A 25,230-nucleotide genomic window follows, 5' to 3' on the forward strand; every position below is an offset into this window, starting at 1 on the left:
TGTGTGTGTGTGTGTGCGTGCGTGTGTGTGTGTGTGTGTGTGTGTGTGTGTGTGTGTGTGTGTGTGTGTGTGTGTGTGTGTGTGTGTGTGTGTGTGTGTGTGTGTGTGTGTTTATATACTTGTATTTTACGGGAAGGGGAGATATCCTCGTTTGTGCTTATATGTGTACACGTTCACATGTGCGTGTGTATTTGCAGGGAAACGATGAAAATTAGCATTTGGCTTAATTCCTCTTTGTTTTGAGCCACAACTCTTAATGGCACAATAAGCCATATTGTCAAGATCTATATATACCGGTATATATAGATCTTCATTGTCAGAATATAACTCATTGCGTGGAGCGGTGCGAGCGGAGGCAGCAACTTGTCCGTGCAACGAACCAGCTACAACTAATAGCGATGGGACGCGCGAACCCCACTTTGAGCAACCAGGTGACGTCACGGGCCCGCTGCGCCAACACTCTCGAAATTCGGTCGGAAGTGATTAGACCTGGTATATATAGACCTTGGGACACCCCATAGATATATAGGGCTTCACCGAATATAATGAATAAGGTGACACCAAATAAATATCTCACCCGAAACTAGTTGGCAGGGAGGTGAGATTACTGCCAGAAAAGCCCTTCATAGCAACCATGAGTACAAACAAAACAAAACCGGGCGTTCCTGTTGTATCATCGTCTCCTGAAGGTCCAACCGCATTGCCTCATGTGCTTACGGGCAGTGTGCCACCGAATGTGAGTAAGCACTGTCCAAGCAGATCCAAGCCTTGGACATTAAACAACATGAAGAAAATGAAGATCTATACTTACAACGTGAGAACTCTCTCAGAAAACCACAGGCTGGAGAGTCTAATAGAAGAACTAGACAACATCAAATGGGACTTCGTAGAACTGAGCGAAGTCCGAAGAACGGAAGAAAAGATGATACAATTACAAGATTGTCACCACCTGTTCTACTATAGAAGTAAGGACAAAGAAATGTCTATTGGAGTAGGATTCTTGATCAACCGAGAAGTTGCTGGTAACTTAGTCAAGTTCAGTAGTTTATCAGACAGGGTAGCTTGGATTGTGATTAGACTATGTAAAAGGTACACTCTAAAGATAGTACAAGTTTATGCACCAACTTCACAGAGTTCAGTCGATGAAATTGAATCCTTCTATGATGATTTAAGTCAGGTAATTGATCAAGAATAAAGTACACGTTGGTAATTAGCGACTTTAATGCTAAAGTGGGGAAGAAAATGGGAGATGAGTCGTGCATTGGGAAGTTTGGAGTAGGTGAAAGAAATGACAGAGGCGAGATGTTAGTCAATTTTGCAGAGAATTACAACATGACGATAATGAACACTTTCTTCCAAAAGCGCGTAGGTCGTAAATGGACCTGGAGAAGTTCAAATAGAACAACAAAGAACGAAGTAGACTTCATATTAGATGAGAGCAAGAGCGTTAACAATGTTACAGTCATAAATGAAGTCAACATAGGTAGTGACCATAGAATGGTAGGTTACACAGCTAAATTCAACTTCAGAGCCGAGAGAAATAAATTAGTTTTAAAAAAGAAATTAACCTTGCAAAGGTTAAGGATAATAAGAAGGAATTTCAGTTAGAAATTAAAAATAGATTCGAAGATCTAAGAACTAACGAGGACACCGTCGAAGATATGAATTTGAATCTAGTGAATATTATTAGGGAAGCGGCAGAGAAAGTAGGAAGTACAAAAAGTATTAGAGAAAATAAAGATTCCAAACCTACAGATGGCCTAATTAAAAGAAGGAAGACAATGCAGATTAAAAGCAAGAGAGACGAAATAGAAAGAGTAGAACTAAACAAGCTTATCAACAAAAGGCAGATATCAGAGAAAAGAAAGAAAAAAATTGATGAAATAGAAGAAACTATTCGAAAAGGAAAAAGTATTAAAGGGACTGAGCGCAGACATGCTAAGCCTTACGAAGAGAGGCTTAGGCACCTAAACTTACACTCTCTGGAAAGACGCAGAGTGCGGGGTGATCTAATAGAAGTGTTCAAGTGGATCAAAGGCTATAACAAGGGTGATGCAAACAAGGTCATCATAATAAAACAACAGGGCAGGACTCGCAGTAATGGGTATAAACTGGACAAAGTTAGATTTAAGAAGGAAATAGGCAAGAATTGGTTTACTAATAGGGTGGTCGATGAATGGAATAAACTTAGTAACCATGTAGTAAGCGCTGAAACTATCAGATGTTTTAAAAAACGATTAGACAACTTTATGGATGGGGATGACAGGTGGTGATGGATACGGAGCTGCCTAGTGTAGGCCTTATGGTCTTTTGCAGTCTCCTTTATTTCTTATGTTCTTATGTAAGACAGCAAATGATATGTTTGAAAGATAGAAATGGAGAAATTATTAACTGCAGAGACAGAATGGTAAAAAGAGTAGAAGAATTTTACCAAGAGCTTTACTCGTCGAAGACCGTAGTCAAGTCAGTAAATTCATCTGTAGACGTTAGTAGTGTACCAGAGATTACAAAGAAAGAAGTAAAAGTTGCTCTAAAAATATGTAACGAGGAAAAGCACCTGGGGAAGATGGTATATTGATAGATCTGTTGAAAGACGCAGGGAAAGTTCATATTAAGTCAGCTCAGTTGTACACCCAGTGCTTACATCAAGAAAGCGTTCCTGAATCGTGGTGCAATGCTACAGTGATTTTAATTCATAGAGAAGGAAACCAGAAGGACCTTAGTAACTATCGACTGATTAGCTTACTATCAAATGTATATAAAGTATTCTCCAAGATCCTTACAAATAGACTAACTCAAGTTTTAGATGGAAACCAACCGAGAGAACAAACAGGTTTTAGAAGCGGATACTCGACTCTAGACCATTTGCAGACGATTAACCAACTAATCGAGAAAGCAACAGAATACAATATATCTCTGTGTTTAGCTTTTGTGGATTACGAAAGGTCCTTTGACTCGGTAGAACAAATAACAATATGTACTAAACTCGCTACGCAATCAGTGTACAAACGAACAGATCGTAAGTGTTTTAGAAAATATTTATGCGAAAGTACCGCATTCGACTACATAAAGATTCAGAAAAGATCAAGATGAAAAAAGAAGTACGCCTAGGTGATACCATCTCCAGCGGCGGCGCCAGGATTTTTTAGTTGGGGAGGCTAAGGGGGGGCTGAGCAAATTTTTTGGGGGGCTAATAGTAATATGATAATACACATATATTATCCTCATTTCAAAAGGGGAGTGGGTTAATGGTTGGGCTAGCACTGATGGCTGACAAATCTTTAGCCCTAGCAATTAAGAATTCAACTTAATAAAATTATTTCAATGAGTGTTTTAAATTTTCAATTTGCTCATTTCAGTTGGGGGGGCTAATGGGGGGGCTGGCCACTTTTTTTTGGGGGGGGGGCTAAAGCCCCCCCCCGTGCGCCGCCACTGACCATCTCACCCAAATTACTTACAGCTTGCATGGAAGATATTTTCAGAAGGTTGAGTTGGAAAGAGAAAGGTTTGAAGATTAATGACGAATATTTGAACCACCTAAGGTTTGCGGATGACATTATTCTTATTTCAAAAAGAGTAGAAGACTTGCAAGATATGCTGAATTATCTAAACAAGGAAAGTCTCAAAGTAGGTTTAAAAATTAATAAGACCAAAACCAAAGTAATGTTCAACACGAAAGTTCAAAATAAAGAGATTGTAATTGATGGTGAGAGTCTTGAAGAAGTTGAGGAGTATAATTATTTAGGCCAGTCGATGAAAGTGACAAAATATCATGATAATGAAATAAAAAGACCTTTTACAATTAGTTGGAAAATGTTTGGTAAGTATAATAAAATCATGAGAGGCTCTCTACCTTCATGTTTGAAAAGTAAAGTTTACAATCAATGTATTCTGCCAGCAATAATCTACGGGTGTGAGACTTGGAAACTGACGAAGGCGATGGAAACAAAGCTAAGGACTGCACAGAGGAGAATGGAGAGATCACTGATAGGACACTGAGAGACCAAAAGAGAGCAAGTTGGGTGAGAGAGCAGACTAGAATGAAAGATATTGTGGAGGCGGTGAAAGAGAGGAAGCAGACAGGTAAGTTAGTGCGAACGACTGATGAGCGATGGAGCAAGTGTGTTACTGAATGGACGCCCCGAGATAGGAAGCGTGGAAGAGGGAGAGCAGACAGGAGATAGAGAGACGAGATTGAGAAGTTTGCAGGAGTGACGTGGCAGAGGTTGGCGCGAACGTGTGAATCATGGAATGTTATGAAGGAGGCCTTTGTTCAGCAGTGGACTCAGGATGGCTGATTTGATTTGATTTGATACATACGTTATAACCATGTACTGGTTATTCAGTTGTTTATGTTTTATATATTTCCTCATCTCTATTGTGATTCACCATGGTCTTGAATAACATGCTAGACTTGTGATCGACAGCTATTTCCATCAGAGCTCATATATGTCCGATCTATGGGTAATAATGTGACATACACACATAACTCCTCGCCCACAAGAGTTGGAGTATTGGCTAGCAGCACAGCGATGCTGAAGATATTCTAGCCAAGGACGGGAACGGAACTCAGACTACTGCATTAGCAGCTGAGAACGGTGCTACTGCGCCGTTGGGCCGTGTGATGTCGAATGAATGATTTTAAGACCAAATTCAAACTTTCATTTAGATCCCCTTGTTCAGGTTTAAATGATAATATATAATTTGTACTAATTCGTAGAACTGTATATCTTTCCTTGTGACAGTCCTAAAGAATTGGCGTCTACCCGTGCAGCAAGAAAAAAGAGGATGCTCACCGTTTTTGTCTGTCTGCTTTCACATTTGTGATTTGGACCCCAAGTACTGATGGCATCGAATAATTCCACTGTAAAGTTTGATTGCTCTCATGTTGACTGATTGATCACTATTGGGCATGATAGCTAATGTGGAGGGGGCAGGGTGGGTAAAATGTAGAAAAATGGAAATGGAAGGAAGTTGAAGTTAACATAATTGAAATGAGGGTTGATATGTACATTTTCAAAACAATTTAGAAACCAAGGGTCCCGACTTGCGTCCCACCCCTTCCGTACATGGCAAAATTTATTACTAATAATCCCATGTATATTCAAATGAAATTTGAATATTAGGTGACGAACCAGATTGTTTATAAACTATTTTGTCGTGTTTAGCAACAGGAAGGGCTCAAAGTGCTACCCCTTGTTGAACGCATGGGGCAATGGTTGCCTGACCGAATAAACCTTTAGAAATTCCTTTGATTTATTACGGACACGCAGTCTCTTATCTCGACTCGCAATTCAGATCACTATAATCTACATCATTCACTTGAGAATCGTGTTTGCATATGCTAGACAAGCGTCGAAAGACAATATAATTGAACATGTTTATTGTTATGAAAGTAATACTCCTAATTTAACAGTTCTAGGAACTATTCTAATTAATCTTCATTCTCAATCTTGTATAGTTTTCTGAAAAAGGGGGCGTTCCAAAGAGTTCTTTGTGTGATCAGTATTTTGAATCTGAGAAAATGTCCCAGGTTTACACGCTATCCAATCAAACGCATTTGTTTTGTGACGTCATATAGTTTAACCAATCGGATCTTTGCATTATTCTGTGCCCTTTCGTACTAGACACAGTTCATAAACTTGTATGTTTACGTTGGCGCCATTTTCTGGGTTTATCGTGTAAACAAGGTTATGTGGTGTCCCTAGGACACAAAACGTTTTTATGGTTACATAAAAGGAGGATACATAGTATCCTATTAAATACACCAGGATGAAGGCAATGCTAAAATTCATCGAAGTGGACAACTTCAAGTCCTATAAGGGCGAGTACAAAATCGGCCCCCTAAAGTCATTTACTGCTGTCATTGGCCCCAATGGATCAGGTAACTATAAGAATTACTGCAACATTGAAACTATATATGGTTATCTGTCTTGGTGTTTCCACATATGTAGGTCTCCGATGAATGGTTGTTTTACAAACGGTACATTAGCGAAAATGTGTAATTCAGACTGCTAATTCATTATTATTGTTCGAATTTTTTTTAATAAAATTAGTATTAGCAAGTTAACTTTAGGTCAAGAGTTTGCCAGAAAAGCCAAAAAATTAAAGATTGTGTGTACATGAATACAGATATGGGTAGAACTAGAATGGATCACGCAAGCACGGATATTGGTATTATTTTTAGTTGTGCACACCAACACGATGTAGCATTAGAAAATTAAACTTTAAAGATAAAATTTTAGTTGTGCACACCTACACGATGTACTAGAAAATTAATTATTAATTTTGGAAATTATAATAGATCAACATAATATGCTATTTTCTTGGAAAACAATAAAAAATTTGCTAAATACCGATTTACTAACAAATGAAGTTGCAGTAGCTAAATGATACGCGATGTTTGTTTTGATAGATGCAGAGGTCGAAGAAAGGAAAGCATGATTAATTAGTCTATTCAAACCTAACTATCCTATGTAACCTAACCTATATTTAGTAATGCGGTACCTCAGATTCTAAAGATCATCTTGGTCGTTGTTGTCATCATGGATGTTGACAGCCTGATTATTATTGTACCTCGGGCAATTAACAGACAACAGCAGAACCCTGTGTTCTCTCATAAAGTCCAAGGAAGCCCTATGGTCTTTTTAATAGTGCTTATTAACGTCAGTTGGAGAACACCCGGTGCACGAGAAAGCTATCATCTGATAGTGACTGGATTAACATGGTGTCCGGACTGTATCCTAGTGGCTTCATTCGATAGTAAATTTGCTTGAAACAATTTTTTTTTTTTTCTCCTCCCACCAAGAAAATTGCATATAACGTTCATGTATTATAATTTATAAAATTAATATTTAATTTTCTGAGGCGATATTGCGTAAGTCTGCACAACTAAAATAATACCAAATTAAATACTAATTTTGTAAATTATAATACATGAACATATGCAATTTTCTTGGAAATAAATAACAAAAAACTTGCTTCTAGCAAATCTACTATTGAAGCAGCTAGGATATGGTATGGGTGCCGTGTTGTCATCTGTCCAGTCTAGTCACAGTCAGTTAGGGCTTTCATGTTGTGGACTAGGTGTTCTCTTAACTCCATGTGACATTGATAAGTGCTGTTACAAAGACAATAGGGCTTCCTTGGACTTTATGAGAGAACAAAGGGTTCTGCTGTCATCTGTTAATTGCCCGAGGTACAATAATAATCAGGCCATCAGCATCCATGACGATGACTCAGATGATCTTTAGAATTTGAGGTACCAAATTACTAAAAAAAAAAAACACCTAACGACAGTTGACATTGATTGGCGCTGTTACAAAGACAATAGGGCATCCTTGGACTTCGTGAGAGAAATGGGGTTCTGCCATCATCTGTTAATTGCCAAAGGTACAATAATAATCAGGCCGTCAGCATCCATGATGATGAAAATGACCCGGATGATCTTATAACACCAATGTAATATATGTTATTCTTGGTGGAAATTAATAATAGGAAAGATTGCTAAAACCTATAAACCAACAAATGTAGCCGCTTCGGTTGCTTGAGACACCATCTTTGTTTTGGTAGAGGTGGAGGCTGAAGAAGTTAAATTATGATAAATTCATCAATTCTAACCTAACCCAATCTAATCCAACCTAACCTACCTACCAAACCTGCATTTAGTAATGCATTACCCGTAATTCTAGTGGTCTTCAGGGTTGTCATCATCATCTCTGACCTCTGAATCTATCAAAACAAAGATGGTGTCTAAAGGAGTCAAAGTGACCTCATTTGTTTCTGTATAGGTTTTAGCAATGTTTTCTGATGTTGATTTCCACCAAGAAAAATATTAATTGATATATTATAATTTACAAAATTAATATTTAATTTTTTAATGCTGTACCACATAGGTGTGCTCTTCTAAAAAATTACCAAAACATATATTACATTGGATTGATGTATTGTAATATATTCAAAATGAATATTTAATTTTCTATTCCTAAATCGCATAGGTGTGCATTTCTAAAGATTTACCAAGGGACAATTTATAGTTTCACCCAACCATAGAATTTGATATATGGCTTATGTGTTTCCGGTGAGAAATGTTGTGATATAAATGATGGTGTACATCATTTCTGTCACAAATGCGTACTTTTGAAGTAATTAAGTATTGAAGTTATGCACCTATGCGGAGTACAGCAGTAGCCATCTTTGTGTTTACCAACAATTCGAAAAATGTCTCGCTAAATATGTTGCACTTAGCGAAGTCCACTCCAGCAGCGCAATACTTCCTAACCGTAAACTAACGTTACCTCCGTTAGGTTAGGTTAGTTTACTTTACTTTACTTTACGGTCACCAAGTCTTGCGCAATTGATAGTTTACTTTAAGGTTACCAAGTCTTGCGCGATTGGCTGCCCTCAATCTAGTGCTTCTACACACAAATACTAACAGTCGTTAATAAACAAACATGGCGCCACGTGCGGTACCTGCCGATATGGGATATTTTTGTTTTTTATGGGTTGTCTGCTTCATTTTACACCTGTTTGGCAACGCGCATTACTCCATTTATTAGTCTCCCCCACCCAAAAACCCCGATTTCCCACACGTCCCCCCAGATCATTCGGGAAATGTACCGGTAGGCATAAATGCATAACTTCAATACTTAATTACTTCAAAAGTACGCATTTGCGACGGAAATGATGTACACCATCGTTCATATCACAACATTTCTCACCGGAAACACATAAGCCACTTATCAAATTCTATGGTTGGGTGAAACTATAAATTAACCAAAAATAGTTCAGGTTTGTGCACCAACTTCAGAGTTCAGACAATGAAATTGAGTCCTCCTATGATGATTTAAGTCAGGTAATGGATCAAGAAAAAAGTAAGTACACATTGGTAATAGGCGACTTCAAATACACTGGTGCTATTGCTTGGAACTCGTTACCGATCAACATACAATCAATTGTTTCTAAAAGTAGTTTTAAAAAATCAGTTAAATGTTATCTTTTAGACGCTGTTTTTTCTGAGGAAAATAGTTTGTATGTTTAATTTACACCTTTTATGCTAGTCATTTTTCTAAGTAATTTTTTTTCTAGTCAGTACAGTCATGTTTTTCATGTTAGTCAATTTTGACATATTTTTTTTTTCTAGTCAACCTAGCTTGTATTATGACAATCTTTTCCTAGTTATAATATGTCATTTTTTGTGAGGACCACAGTGGAAAGTCTATTGACTTTCTGTGCCATCCTCGGATATACAATTGTATTTACTATGTATAATATGAGTCTTACATGTATTATATTTTATTGTATATATGATTGAATCTGAATAAAATAAAATAAAATCAATGCTAAAGTGGGGAAGATGGGAGATGGCAGGCAAGATGTTAGTCAATTTTGCAGAGAACTACAACATGAGGATAATGAACACTTGCTTCCAAAAGCATGTAGGTTGCAAATGGACCTGGAGAAGTCCAAATGGAACAACAAGAATGAAGTAGATTTCATATTAGGAGATGAAAGCAAGAGCTTTAACAATGTTATGGTCAGAAATTAAGTCAACATGGGTAGTGACCATAGAATGGTAGGTTGCACAGCTAAATTCAATTTCAGAGCTGAGAGAAATAACCTAGTTTTAAAAGAGGAAACCAGCCTTGGAAAGATTAAGGATAATATTAAGAAATTCCAGTTAGAAATTAAAATTAGATTTGAAGCTCTAAAAAGTAATGAGGATGCTGTCAAATATATGAATTTGAATTTAGTGAGTATCATTAGGGAATCAGCTACGTCAATTAAGTGTAGCTCATAACACAGCAAAGAAATCTTTTTATGGTCTTACTCATAATCAGCAATTCAGTTTTAAGAATATTTTAACCATCCCTTTTCATCAGAATTTTGTTAATTTAACTTGTACTTTTGATAAATTTGGTGATCAAGTTGTCTTTTAAAAATAACAGCACTGTTAAAAACAGGTTGATTAAAAATTCACCTGCTTGTAATGAAGGCTGTGTTTATAGTATCCCTTGTAAAAATTGTAACTTTAATTATATTGGACAAACAGGCAAAGATTTAAAATTGAGAGTAAACCAACATAAATATAACATCAGAACAGGGCAAGTTTCAAGTGGGTTGTTTTTGCATTTAAGGGATTTTAATCATTGCATTGATTGGGATAACACAAAGAAAATTGTCTTAAGGACATTGAAGAGAGAAATATCATAGAATCATGTTATATTAAAGCTTCATTTGAGAACAACATGAGTATGGGAATATAAATTAGATAACTTTAACATACAAAATTGTTGACAGTAGTTGGCTCAAATGTCCGGCAGTGCTGAGAGAGTGAGGTCACAATGGACCTGTCCTAATTACCCCCTAGTGTGCTTCTTTTTATATATATGTTATCACTGTTTCCTTACTCTGTACCTCTGAAAATGTCTTAAATAGACGAAAACGTTCGGTCACCTTTCATTTTATTTTCCAAGTGGTTTTATTACACATTTTGTGAATCACGTGTTTTTGTGATTTTTTCGCATATTTATATGTATTTACCTAGTTGTATTTTGCGGGAAGGGGAGCTATGCTCGTGTTGTCCCGCCTTTGTATCTTGCAGTGTCTAGTTTGTTTTTAAACTCATGAATGGTTTTTGCGCATACTATTTCATTGTCCAGTTTGTTCCAAGTGTCCAAAACTCTATGAGGAAAACTGTTTTTCTTCAGTTCTCTTCTATAGCTATGTTTTTTTATTTTCTTTCCATGTCCTCTTGTGTTTCTTTTGTCCCAGTTAAGTAAGTCCTCACTATCGAGTACCTCTGTGCCTTTCATGATTCTGTAGATGGTCAATAGGTCACCTCTCTCTCTTCTTTGCTCCAGTGTCGGTAACTCCAGTTTAGCCAATCTCTCTTCGTATGATAGGTTTGCAAGTGCAGGTGCCATTTTTGTAGCTGCTCTTTGGATTCTTTCTATTTTCTTTATATTCTTTTTGGTACTGGGGGACCACAATGTCGCTGCATACTCTAATCTAGGCCTTATCAATGTAACCAATATTTTTTTCATCATGTCTTCGTCCAAGTATGTAAACGCCACTTTTATTGATCTTAGCAAGTTGTAAGTCTCCCCGACAATTTTGTTAATCTGTATATCATAGGACAAGTCGTTCGTGATAATTACTCCCAAATCTTTTTCGGATCCTACTTTCTTTACTTCTTTGGTTCCAATTGTATATTTTCCTGATATTCTGTTTTTGCTTTTTCCAAACTCCATTATGCTACACTTCTTAGTATTAAAGTCCACTTCCCATTTCTGACTCCAGTTCCATACCCTATTTAGGTCTTCTTGCAGTGCTTCACAGTCCTCATCAGTTTCTATTTTCCTTAGCAGTTTGGCGTCATCGGCAAAGAAGCTCATGTAGCAGTTCACGTCCTCATCCATGTCATTCATATAGATAGCAAACATTATTGGTGCCAGCACAGATCCTTGCGGTACTCCACTGATCACCTCTTTCCAGTCTGAATATTTTTCTCTGAGCACTACTCTCATCTTTCTACCAGTCAGAAAGTCCTCTATCCATTTTAGTAGGTTTCCCTGTATTCCTCCTATGTGTTCCAGTTTTTTTAGTAGTTTTCTGTGTGGTACTTTGTCAAAGGCTTTTTGCAAGTCTAGGAATGCACAATCAGCCCATCCATTTCTTTCTTGCACTATGTCTATTAGTCTTGAGTAAAAGCATATTAAGTTTGTGGAGCATGATCTTCCTTGTCTGAATCCGAATTGTCTTGGGTTTAATATGTCATTGTCTTCCAGATGTTTTACCCATCTATTCTTGATTATTTTCTCACAAATTTTGGCAATGGTGCTTGTTAGTGATACTGGCCTATAGTTGGTGGGTTCTTCTTTGTTTCCTCCTTTGTGTATTGGTACAATGTTAGCGTTTTTCCAGTCCTCGGGTATCTTTCCTTCTTTGAGTGAGCTGTTTATTAAGATGTGTATTTTGTCTGTTAGTTCTTCTTTGCACTCCTTTAGAATCCAATTTGCAATACCGTCCGGGCCATGTGATTTTCTGACATCCAGCCTTGATAAATGTTCTGATATTTCCTTTAGTGATGCTGTAAACTCATTCATGAGGGGAGATTTCTTGTTTTTGTCTATGTCACAATTCGGTATTTTCTCTCTGGTGAAAACAGATTTAAAGTGATTGTTCATGACTTCGGCCATCTCTAAATCTTCTGTGTATTCTATGTTTCCTTGGCATAGTTTCACCAATTCCTGTTTGTTTTTAAGTTTACCATTCACATACCGATAGAATAGTTTGGGTTGCTCTTTGCATTTGTCTATAATATCCTTCTCATGGTTCCTTTTCTCCTCTCTTCTCACATTAACATACTCATTTCTATAGTTAACATAAATTTGCCATTTGCTTTGTTTTTTGTCTTTTCTCCACTTTTTCCAAGCTTTGTCCCTTCTGTCTTTTGCCTCACTGCATCTTTTGTTGAACCAACATTTAATGTACTCTCTCTCTCGCTTTTGTCTTGGTACATGCCTGTTTACCCCTTCATTGTAGTTTTCCATCAATATATTCCATTTCTCTTCCACTGCTGTTTCTTCCCTGTAAAATATTTCCCAGTTTGCATTCCGGAAGAATGTCTTTAGTTTTGTAAAGTCTGTTTTGTTGTACCTCAGTCTTCCTTTCCTATGCTTTTCGTTCCTCTCTATGTCTATTTCTTCCTTTAGTATAGTTTCGATGAGTACATGGTCACTCTTTCCAATTGGTGTCTCATACTGGACTTTATGCACTATTTCAGGCTCTGATGTAAATATTAAATTTAGTCTCGATGGCTCTTCATTATTTCTGTACCTTGTGTTTTCATGGACCCATTGGGTCATTGTGTACTCCATGGTCATATCTAGCAGTACATTGCCCCACGAGTCATCTCCTCCTTGCACTGTCATGCTGTCCCAACAAATTTCTTTGCAATTGAAGTCCCCCATAACTACCAGATTACCCTTACCCATTAGTATCTCATTGAGTGATTTTCTTGTGTCATCTAGCATTTTTTTATGTTCAATTTCTTTCCAAGCGCTTGTTTTTGGAGGCACATAAGTCACCACAAACTTTCTACTTTTCATATTCTTGCCTTCGACTTTTATCATGATCAATTCAGCATTACCTTTGCCCTCTGCAATTTTTGTCACCTTTAGGTCTTTCTTGGCCAAGAACATGATTCCCCCTCCCTGTTTCTTGTCCCTGTTTTTTATCCAGTAGTTGTATAAACCTTGTCCGATAACAGTGGATGGTATTTCACCTCTTAGTTTAGTCTCTACAATTCCCATTATGTCTGGTTTTGCTTCTAACAGATAATCATTGAGTTCGTTCAGTCCCGAAATTAGTCCGTCAATGTTGGTATAGGCCACTTTTAATTTTCTTCCTTCTCCCTGGTTTCTTCTTCCCTTGTTTTGTTCGTTTTGAAGCACCATTGTCTTAATCTCAAGTCTATTACTCTCCACTGGAATTCTTTGCATTCTGTCTCCGATCTTTTCAAGTTTTTTTCCTTTGCTTCTTCTCTTAGCGCCCTTTCTTTTTCTAATTCCTCAGTACTCATTTCTCTTTTTATCCATATCTTATTGTATTTTTCACTCGTTGCCAAGTTACCTACTTTTTCAAATATGTCTTCTACTACCACTTGTGACCTTAGTTTTATCTTTAGAGGTCGATTCCTATCCTTAGTATAGCGACCAATTCTGTAAGTCTCTTCTAAGTCTGTGCCTGAATCACTATCTCCCCCCTGAATTTCATTAAGGATTTCTACTGCTGTCTCTTTTTCTTCTTTTTCTCTCATGTACCTCGCCAATCCTTGTTTTTCTTTAAGCCCATAAACCACAATACATTTCTTCCTATCTACTGTGTCCCTGACCCAATTTGCTTTTTTGTTAATCACTTGAATGATTGTGTCTTTTGCATTATCTTGCATTTGCTGCTTGACTATTTCTTTGAAAGCAATTTCTTTATTTTCAATATTTTCTTTCCACTTAATTTCCTGGATACTGTCCCCACCTAAGTTTTCTTCGATCTTTTGTGTCAATTCTTGGAATTTGTTGTTCACTTCCTGCTTTAGATTTTCGCTATTATTATCATTAGTTTTCTTCTTTTCATTATCATTCTTCAGTTCATTTATGTCTCTTTTCATTTCTTTAATTTCGTTTGTAAGATCCAAGTTAGCTTTTTTCAGGTCAGAAATTTCATGGTTAGTCTTAGATAAACAATCAATTAAACCAATGACCTCTTTTCTTAAGTCCATGATTTCATTTTCCCACCGAGTCCTATTTTTGCTCATCTCTCTCTCTATCTCTAATAATCTACTTAAGTTCTTTCTTTCGTACTTACCAAACCCTAAGAAATCATTGTCATAACACGTGGTGCTTTGTTTATTGTTTACATCGCGGTTCAGTGGATTGCCTCCAGATGGCTCTGATTCGCAACTGGCTTTCGAGTCGTTTTCATTCATTTTTGCTAATTTCGAGTTAACACAATTAACTAGCACTGCATAGATACCATTTCGGGCACTCACGTTCACTCCCCACCCCTACAGTACAAACCAGGTTTTCCTTTTTCGTCGTGTGTGTGTGTGTGTGTGTGGTCTATTTAATGATATATATTTAATTATTTTAGGGAAATCAAATTTCATGGATGCCATATCATTTGTTATGGGAGAGAAAACTTCAAGTCTACGTGTGAAGCGCCTTAGTGATCTTATCCATGGTGCCTCAATTGGGCAGCCCATATCTCGTCAAGCCTCAGTGACTGCTGTCTTCCTCCTGGAGAATGGGGACCATAAACGATTTACAAGGAGTGTGAGTGGATCAACATCAGATCATAGGATCAATGGCACTGTAAGTGGATGATCTGTTTTGTATTGTAGTAGATAGTGTAACCTATCTTTATGATTTTCTGTTTTGTCTATTTTAGTTTTATTTTGTCAGTACTTTAGGCATATGACCCTTTGGTTATCAAACACAACTAAAATGATCAATAGATCCCATACTATATCATCTACCTTTCACATGTACACTCTGAAGAGAAAAACCTTCCAAGATACATAAGACTTGTTTGTGTGAGTTACACCTCTACTATACTCCAACATGGTTTCCAATGTAATCTCAGCCATGCACACTTTATTGGTTAGCATTTACCCATGCTGTAGAATAGACTGCATAGTTATATACAGTTATTACTTTAGGACCTAGGACCTTTATAGGCAGTTCTGCAGAATACAGCCACAAAGCATTTGTCTTTGTTAGATATTAATATCCACTCATAGATGAATGCTAAGCTGCTTTTTTACATTTACTGCCCCTCCACTTTGGTAGGGCCCTTTGAATCTATCCTTTACTGCTCCTAAGTCTCATCCTCTTCATTTTCCAGTGCTACTGTGGTGGAATTATACCAATACTGCCACTGTATTCCCATACTTGTACATATTACACAAAGTGACTGAAAGAGAGAATGAGGTGGCTGGGAAACCTCTGCACTGTAATTTTATTGTGCAAAGAAGCAAGGTGCAAGGGTCTGAGTGTACATAGATGTGGAACAAATGAGAATGAAAAGAGGGATAGTGGTAGTATGTTTGTGAAAAAAAAAATGGCTGTGTTATCATTAAGTTGAATTACTGAAAGAAAATGGTGAGTTTGAATTTTGGAGTGAGAGTATTAACCTATGACAGTAATGTATGGTTCTGGTCCAAAGGAGTGCCCCAAAAACCCGTGAAGTGTTGACTGGATGTAAAAATTCTATCCTAGTTTAGGTAACTATTTTATGTTATTATTCTTTCAGGTGGTAACAAGTCAGCAGTACATGAAAGAGTTGGAAAAACTTGGAATCAATGTAAAAGGGAAGAACTTTTTGGTGTTCCAAGGTGCCGTGGAATCCATTGCTATGAAGAACCCAAGAGAGCGAACATCACTCTTTGAGGAAATCAGCAGGTTTGTCATTGATATTCCACTTTTGATATTAGTTCTTTTGAGTGCTAGCTGGATCTCTATGCTAAATTTATAACCTTAAAACTTAATAGAATTGGCTGGTGATAGAATAAAATCTAAAATTGTAAGAGTTCATAGTCAGTGTAAAAATGCATTTCAATGAAAGAGACGGAAAAGGTGTAGAGTGAGTTGATAACATGTTCCATATTAAGTAGATATGTAGACATTTAAAACTCACTTTTTATGATATGACATAACTGTAATCTGAAGTGAAGGGAAGCAGCAGAATCTTAAGGAGTTATAGAATTTTTGCACTCCAGTTCCTCAACAACTGTCAGGGATGTGTTCCACATAGTGCCAATCCACCTAAAATGGATACTGTACATACTCCATATATTTATACAATAAAAGAAAAAGAAGGAAAAAAAAAACATACATACATATACCTTTCAAGGGAGGTAGCCAAAAAGAAAAAGGCATAAAATCATTCCCACCCATTCCATCCCTAAATACACTCCACTCCCCTCCACCCTCCCTCTTATCTTAGCACCTCCTGGATGACAGGTCATCCCTGCACCTTGTCCACTGCCCTGGGTCAGAGGCAGTGTCACAAGTCACAGCACATCCACAGCAAGGCCGCTTCATTAAATCGGCATCCCCCCCATGCATAAAAGGAGAAGACTGGGAGAAATCCATTTGGGCTGCGTCAAATTTTGCTCACACATACTACCTCACCCCCCACCCTTTCCATCTCATGCATCACAACATCATCCATATACAACCATTCTCCATTCACCCCTGTCTTCTGTCATCTCCTGTCCTTCCTCAACAGACATTCCCCTCTTCCCCAAAGCCCCCTTCACCCCATTCATCCATCTCATCCTAGGACGTCCCCTCATGTTCAGTCCCTCCACATCTGCCTTCCATACCTCTTTTACTAGTCTTTCTTTGCTCATTCTTTCCATGTGTCCAAACCATCCTAATACTCTTTCATCCACCCTACCTCCCAACTCCCTTTCCACCCCTGTTCTCCTCCTCACCTCCTCATTTCTCACTCTATCTAGCCTAGTAACCCCTATCATACTTCTCAGACACCTCATCTCAAACACATTCAAACTCCTTCTCTCTTCCCTGTGGTGGGGGCAAAAGAATGCTGCCACCAAGTATTTCCACTTGGATCATAAGAGGCGAGAAAAAAGGGACAGGGATTGGGACCAGGCATCCTTCTCCCTGTAGCCCCACAGGAGACATTCCTAAAAAAAAAGTAAAAGAAAAAAAAATTCCATCCCCTCATGTGGAAAATAGATAAGGCAGGGAGAAATCCCTTCGGGTTTTGTCAGAATATAATTCACACCCAAACTCTCCCTAACCCCCCCCCTCCTGAGCCCCCTCCTTCCCTTTCATCACAATATCATCTATACACAGCCATTCTCCACTCGCCCCCATCTCCTGCCTTCTCCCTTCCTTGTTCAACAGGCATTCCCTTCTTGCTCTTTGCCTGTATATCATATTCGGTTCTTTTGCAATGGAAAGATTTGGCTGTTCAGTTATATGACTGGATTCCACTTCAATTTGTCTGGAGTGAACAATGATACTATTGATTTATGATGATAGACTTCCATTCTGTTTATTTTTAAACCATTGTTTTAGTCTAAGCTTGGGAGTTTTTATCAGCTATTCTGTAAGTGGCTACCTCCCTTATGAGGGGGAAAAGAAGCCCTCGGTGTACAGATAGATTCTATAACTGGTATGATTGGTTGTCATCGGATCATCTGCTTTAGGGAGCACTTTCATTATATGCTCTGGATGTACTGTGGGGAAATCACTTGCGAAAAGAATTGAATAATGCTGATGTATTACTGCTTAGAGAACTCCATTGAAATGTCTCTCCTGTGTGTGTGATATGATATTGACTCCAAGCTTTCTTTTCACTCATTATCTGCTTTGCCTCTGTATTTCTCACTCTATTTGTGTATCCTGCTTTAAGGAAATAGATATTGGTTTTGCCTTTGAGTAAATCAGTTTGAACTTTTAGTTCAAGTTAAATTTAAGATGAGTAATTCTGTTGTTGATGTAATAATCTTGTTCAGTTCTGGGTTCCTGAAAGAGGAGTATGACCGCTTGAAGGTGGAGATGCTTAAGGCTGAAGAGGATACTCAGTGCACTTACCAGAAGAAGAAAGGCATAGCAGCAGAGAGAAAGGAAGCCAAGCATGAGAAGGAAGAAGCTGAGAGGTATCAAAGGCTCAAGGATGAATTGGTAAGAGGTGTTGACTTTTTTTTTTTCAAACTTATGATCCTAAAATCTCTACTGTATGTTTGCTTACCTTCTCATGAAGTGGCTATACAGAGCTGAAATGTAAATATTTTTGGTATGGATGTTTTCTATATCACGAGAAAAAAAATCCTTGTTACATGACAAATGATCTATAAAAGGTAGTACTTGGGTTATATATATATATGCATATGTTTGTAATGTGTTGTTGAACATTGATTTTGTGAGTAAATACCGACTTTTTCTAAACCTTCAGGGTGAAAAGCAGGTGGAGATGCAACTTTTCCGTCTGTATCATAATGAAAAGGAAATTGCAGAATATGACAAAGAACTCAAACGTAAACAAGCTGACCTGGAGAAAGTGGAGAAAAAGAAAGAGAAAGCCGAGGATGTCCTGAAGGAGAAGAAGAAGGAACACAACCGAGTCTCCAGAGAAATGGCAAAGTTGGAGCAGGACATTAGAGAAATGGTGAGTGTCCAGGGATGTATAGATGGTTGTTGATAAGGGTTTTCATATCATAGATGGTGTCCACCAGTACTTAATCCTATCCATGCTGATGGGGCAGTTTTGGTGGCTGGCACTCTGACCTCAACATGGTCTCAGAATTTCAACAAAGAATTCTCTGGCTTTGGCCAGTGAATTTTGTTGGTATATATATATATATATATATATATATATATATATATACATACAGTATGTATGTATGGGGCAGAAACATGGAACATAAGAGAAGAAGAGAGAAGGAGTTTGAGATGAGGTGTCTGAGAAGTATGATGGGGGTTACTAGGCTAGATAGAGTGAGAAATGAGGAGGTGAGGAGGAGAACAGGGGTGGAAAGGGAGTTGGGAGATACGATGGTTTGGACACATGGAAAGAATGAGTGAAGAAAGACTAGTAAAAGGTATGGAAGGCAGATGTGGAGGGAGTGAACATGAGGGGATGTCCTAGGATGAGGTGAAGGGGGCTTTGGGGAAGAGGGGAATGTCTGTTGAGGAAGGACGGGAGAGGACAGAAGACGGGTGAATGGAGAATGGTTGTATATATATGATGTTGGGATGCATGAGGTGGAATGGGTGGGGGGGGTGAGGCAGTATGTGTGAGCAAAATTTGACGCAGCCCGAAGGGATTTCTCCCCGTCTTCTCCTTTTATGCATGGGGGGACGGAGAGGTTGGGTTGCCGATTTAATGAAGCAGCCTTGCTGTGGATGTGCTGTGACTTGCGACACTGCCTCTGACCCAGGGCAGTGGACAAGGTGAAGGGATGACCCGTCATCCAGGAGGTGCTAAGATAAGAGAGAGGGTGGATGGTAGTGGAGTGTAATTAGGGATGGAATGGGTGGGAATGATTTTATGCCTTTTCCTTTTTGGCTACCTCCCTTGAAAGGGGGAAAAAGCCTTTGTATATGTATGTATGTACATGTGGACATGAGGTGATTAAAGGTTAGAGATGTATAGGAATTACTGTTAAGAAATGCACAGATTTTATACTCCATTCCAATAAGAAACTACACTCAGTTTCTGCCTTGTAGCTCAGTACAGTTGGTTGTCATGCAGACTCCTTGTCCACACAGGCACCAGTGACACACAAATTCCCTACCTCCTTCAGGAAATATTATATTTCTCCACTTTGTTCATAAGATTGGAAAATTTGGTTTCAATCATTTAGTGTTTGTGTATACTATATAATCATTTAACATTTTCAGGAAAGTGAAGTGAATAAGAAACGACCAACATTTATCAAAGCCAAAGAACGGGTGAGTCACATGCAGAAGAAGGTTGATTCTGCCCGCAAGTCTCTAGCCCAAGCCATCAAAGCTCACAATGCACACATGGAGGACATCAAAGAACTTGAAACTGAGCTACAGGAAGTTGAAAGGAAGAGGTCTGAGTTTGAAGAGCAGGTCAATGCTGACTCCATGAGTCAAGGTTAGTCGTTGGGTTTTAATTTGGTTTCTCCATGACTGATGTGGAGTAGTTGTTAATCAAAATGGGGTTGACAACAGGTACTTAGATGAGATGGTCCTGTGATAAGGATATCAGAGAATCGTTTCCCTGTAGACTATTTTTAAATCCTGTCAACTTCCTCACTTCCACATGGAGGTACAACCCTGGGGGGCGGGGGGCATCCAGTCATCTGACACAGCCCAAGATCTCTCTTTATCAACTTCATTTGTATTTCCTCCACTTTTAACCTCTTCAATACGCGTCAAATTTTCGCACACAGCATCGGATGCATGATGATGCATCACTGTAATACTCGTCACTGCTGCTTTACTCATTATGTGGCAATGAGTAATACATTTACCAAAGGCTTTTTTCCCCCTTACAAGGGAGGTAGCCAAAAAACAAAAGCATAAAATCCACTCCCACCCATTCCATCCCCACATACTCCACTCTCATTCATCCCCCTCCCTCCCTCTTATCTTGGCTCTTCTTGGATGACGGGTCATCCCTGCATCTTGTCCACTCCCCTGTGTCAGAAGCAGTGTTGCAAGACACAGCACATCTACAGCAAGGCCATTTCATTAAATCTGTGAATCCCCTCTCCGTCCCCTCATGCAGAAAATGAGAAGATGGGGAGAAACCCTTTGAGCTGCGTCAATTTTTTTCTCATACATACTTCCTCACCCCCCATCCCCCACCCACTCCCCCTCATGCATCACAGCATCATCTATACACAACCCCTCTCCAGTCACCCCTATCTTCTGTCCTCTCCCATCCTTCTTCCACAGACATTCCTCTCTTTTGTAATGCCCCTTTCACCCCATCCATCCATCTCATTCCTCATATTCACTCCTTCCACTTCTCCCTTCCACACTTCCTATACTAATCTTTCTTCACTCATTCTTTCCATGTGTCCAAACCATCCTAATACTCTTTCATCAACCCTATCTCCCAGTTCCCTTTAGTAATTATATTATTGCAATGAAATCACTGCTGAGCTGTGGCTGTTGGCATGTCAACCACACCTTTGAAGGGTAACATTTTCCTAGATTTACTCCACTATATTCTTCTTTTCTTGAACCTTGGCAAGGTGAGGTGAAGATTGATCTGGATTACTCAAGATCCCTGGTTCACAGCACCTCCAATGCTCTCTTGCTTCCTGGTATATCTTTGGTTTGAATAGACTTTTGTCATTTCATATGGGATCTAATATTTCATTAGCCTTTGCCAATGCCCAAATCTATAGTGACCCCTGTGTGACCTTCAACCCCTGAGTGTTTGAGGGGCTTGCAGAGTAGGAGATAGTCCATCACCCCAGCCATTGATTCTGGCCTCTATCCATATCCATTGCCCTTCTTTCATGTGCTTAGGATGTCTGCAGTTTCTGGTGTGAAGATGTCCTTTTTTTAGCCTGTGTTTCAATTACCATCACTGTGGTCATACCAGAAGGTGATGCTACTGCCTTGCAGGTGTTTGTGTACGTTGCATGGTTCCACATGTCCTTGCTTGGGTCGCTGTCATTGCTGTTGAGGGGAGCCATGTGATATCCGTGTATCTCTACCACTGAAACTAGGAGCATATCAACTTTCAGGAGGCTGCAGCCATAGTTGGATCTATGATGGTCCATCCTGGGATCACCTGCATATTGGCTTTGCATTTTACTACTGACATAACCCAGTACTCCCAACCCTGCAGCCCCACTAAGTATTTCCTTCAGAACTACAGGGGGGGGTCGCCGAATTTATGAAGTGGCCTTACTGTGGATGTGCTGTGTCTTGCAACACTGCTTCTGACCCAGGGCAGTGAACAGGAGGTGCCAAGATAGGAGGGAGGGAGGAGGGTGGAAGGGAGTGGAATATATGGGAAATAAAATGGGTGGGAGTGATTTTCTGTGCCTTTTTCTTTTTGGCTACCCCCGTGTAAGGGGGAAAAAGCCTTTGGTATATGTATATATTATATGTAGTGCAGGGGCCCACTGTACAGCCCCTGACTCCACCTGTTCCTCCATCCCACCATACAGATAGCTTAGAAAGTGATATAGCTCAAACTAGAACAATGCATTGATTAAAACTAAACATGAAAATTGGAAAATATGGAACTATGTTTGAATTTGAAGCTAGATATAGTAAATTGGAGAGTAAGAGACGGACCCTATGGGTGTTGCTCCTGTCTTATATGTTAGAATTAGGTGTCATTCAATCAATTCATTGCCCCAGGTCTCTCTTGCAAAAGATATGTGGCATCCAGGATGGTAGCTGCCCCGGGGCAGGACCGTAAGTCACTTAGAGAAGTGATATTGTGTTTTTGTCTGGGACATGTTAATGTACATCATTGTTGTCCAAACATTTTCACCTGTTGTACCCTTTACTACCTTCTACTGTTACATAACCCCCCCCCCTTCCCACCCACCCATCATGGCTGAACAAACTCAGTTTTATTTAAGATAATGCAAATACTCGTAGAATATTATGTGTGTGTTCTTTGTTTGTTCACATACCCATCCCACCTGCTCCCTCTTTCTTTACCGTCAAAACATGGGAGGGTTCTGTTGTTGTTGTCATTCCCTAGACTGTCTGTCCGAGCAGCCCCGTCTCCCCAAGGAATGCCACAGCCGAAACTGGGTTTTCCCATAAATCCTTTATAGAGTGTATGTTGTGTTGTTTGCGTGCATGATTGTGTATAATGCAGTCTTCCATTATGTGTTGTATGGTATGGGGTGAAGTGTTACATCCTGGGCAGCTATTCACAATGCGGTCATCCAACCAGCCCTGGCCACCGGCTCTACGCAGGTGGCACTGATCCCCAAGAGGAGCTACGTCTGCCTTAGGGAGTACCACAATCCTTTTTCTCAACATGGGAGGGTTCTGTTGTGTGTGTGTGTTCCTTGTTTGTTCATGTACCCTTATCTATGTTGCATACCCCCAAGGGGTACAGTGATGTATGGTATTGTAGAATGTGGTGTTCTGCATTTTCTGCTGTAGTGGTTGCATCTAGGGCAGTTTGAATGTGGCCAGGCCTATTCTGTGTTGATACTGTCTTTATGCCGGGTAGTTTCCTAAGCACAGGTGTGCCAATGTGGTTTTTGTCGGGTGAATACAATTAGGTACACACACGAGCACACAACTAGGTAAATGCACTCCAAGGACCAGCATTATTACCACAGGAAGTTGCCTCATGAAAGGTCCAGCAATAAATTACCTGTACTACTTTCATCATTTTCCCTGACCACACTTTTTGTTATTTGTTTTTACAGGGCGCAGTGTCCAGTTGGAAGATGCTCAGGTTACAGACTACCATTGCCTTAAGAACCTTGCCTCTCGCAAATCCGCTCAGTACCTGCAAGAGCTAGATTCAATTAATCGTGAACAGAAATCTGATCAAGATCGTTTGGACAATGCTCAGCGACGCATAACAGAGATTGAAAACAAGCTTCGTCAGAAGGGGCATGAACTTGAAGAAGCACAGAAACGTGTAGAAAAACTGAGTGAACACATGTCCCAGTCAGAGACCTCACTTGATGAACAAAGGAGGTTGAGACAGGTAGAGTGTGATTGGGTTTTCAAAGTTTAATGATATTCGGAGACAATGATAAAGAGTACAAATTAGATGTATTTTTATTGTATTTCAACAGTTTTCACCCTAGAAGGATAATTTACCATCCATGCGACATGAGAAAAGTAGTTGCAGCTCCTGTGTGTAAAGAATGAATAGAACCTATCTTTTAACCTCATCGTCTATCCTTTTACATTGCAATTACCTACCTTTATATATATATATATACATGTATGTAATATTTTGTCTTCAGATATCAGATAATTGTGTTCAAGTCACCTGCTGCTCTGTTGAAAGTTTAGAATGCAAAAGCTCTGATCATAACTTATACATACATACATACATATACCAAGGCTTTTCCCCCCTTACAAGGGAGGTAGCCAAAAAAGAAAAGGCATAAAATCATTCCCACTCATTCCATCCCTGAATACACTCCACACCCCTCCACCCTCCCTCTCATCTTAGCACCTCCTGGATAACTTCTGAATAAGGTATTAAGTTATAAGGTATTAATTTCTTACCTTTTCTCGTTTTAGGAATTGGTATCAGATGTTGGTAGCAGTAAGGAGAGAATCTTACAGTTACAAGAGCAGTTAGACTCCATTGTGGAACAGTTGGGTGATGCACGAGTCGATAAACATGAAGATTCACGACGAAAGAAGAAGCAGGAAATTGTGGAAAATTTCAAACAGCTGTACTCGGGTGTTTACGATAGAATGATAAACATGTGTCAACCTATCCACAAGAGGTTAGTTGACTGGATTATTTCTTTATACTTTAAGAAATGGTACACTAGTCATGTAACATATATATGGAGAACTTGGTTGAAAATTGTTGAAGAAAAATAAAGTTGATTACAGTATTCACTTAAACGATATTGGAGTACAAACCCAGTGCCATTATACAAAGGGGAGGAAGACAAATATGATTATAGCAGGTTTAGAAGAATCAGTTTGTTGACAGTTTGGTAAAGCATGTTGGTGTGGGTACATTGAGAGGATTTGGATGGGAACTGGAAGTGACGGGAATAACATTGGGTTTAGGATAGGAAGAGAATACGTAAGTCAAGGTTTTTGCGCTAAGACAGGTAAGTGAAAATATCGAGCAAAAAGTTTTAAGCTTTTGTGAATTGGAGAAGTCATATCATAGGGTAGATAGAAAGGTGTTGAGGAGTGTATTACAGGTGTATGGAATAGGGGGAATTCTGTTGAAGGTGGTTAATTTGCTTAGTCTCTCGAAAAGAAGAATGACAGGGGATTTAATTGAAGTCTTCAGAATTATCAAAGGAATTGAAAACATGGATGTGGAAAAATATTTTAAGATTGACACTGCCAACGTAACTAGGACTTTTGTCAGATACTCTTTCTTCAGTTGCTTTGTTAGAATATGGAATAGTCTAATCCAGTGTCATTGATTATTCCACTGTAGAGATCTTAAAAAAAAAATTCTCTACATTTACTTAACTGCAAATCCCCGACTAGAATTATTTTACTTGTAGAT

The 25,230-nt window shown here is 38.9% G+C and overlaps 1 protein-coding gene across 1 annotated transcript in view; it reads left to right on the forward strand.

Annotated features, from left to right (window-relative positions):
* Nucleotides 1-5,613: 5,613 nt before the first annotated feature.
* The window catches only part of SMC1 (structural maintenance of chromosomes 1), a 34,756-nt gene continuing 15,139 nt past the window's right edge, over nucleotides 5,614-25,230 (forward strand). Inside the window, exons 1-8 of the mRNA XM_076183429.1 lie at nucleotides 5,614-5,884; nucleotides 14,653-14,873; nucleotides 15,814-15,962; nucleotides 18,050-18,218; nucleotides 18,490-18,702; nucleotides 19,938-20,160; nucleotides 23,432-23,718; nucleotides 24,267-24,478. Of these exons, the coding sequence (XP_076039544.1) occupies nucleotides 5,773-5,884; nucleotides 14,653-14,873; nucleotides 15,814-15,962; nucleotides 18,050-18,218; nucleotides 18,490-18,702; nucleotides 19,938-20,160; nucleotides 23,432-23,718; nucleotides 24,267-24,478 (1,586 nt within the window). The 5' untranslated portion in view covers nucleotides 5,614-5,772. The remainder of the gene's footprint in view (nucleotides 5,885-14,652; nucleotides 14,874-15,813; nucleotides 15,963-18,049; nucleotides 18,219-18,489; nucleotides 18,703-19,937; nucleotides 20,161-23,431; nucleotides 23,719-24,266; nucleotides 24,479-25,230) is intronic.

Source organism: Oratosquilla oratoria, chromosome 4 (genome assembly GCF_046742065.1).
Source record: "Oratosquilla oratoria isolate Oo_2021 chromosome 4, ASM4674206v1, whole genome shotgun sequence".
Lineage (NCBI taxonomy): Eukaryota > Metazoa > Arthropoda > Malacostraca > Stomatopoda > Squillidae > Oratosquilla > Oratosquilla oratoria.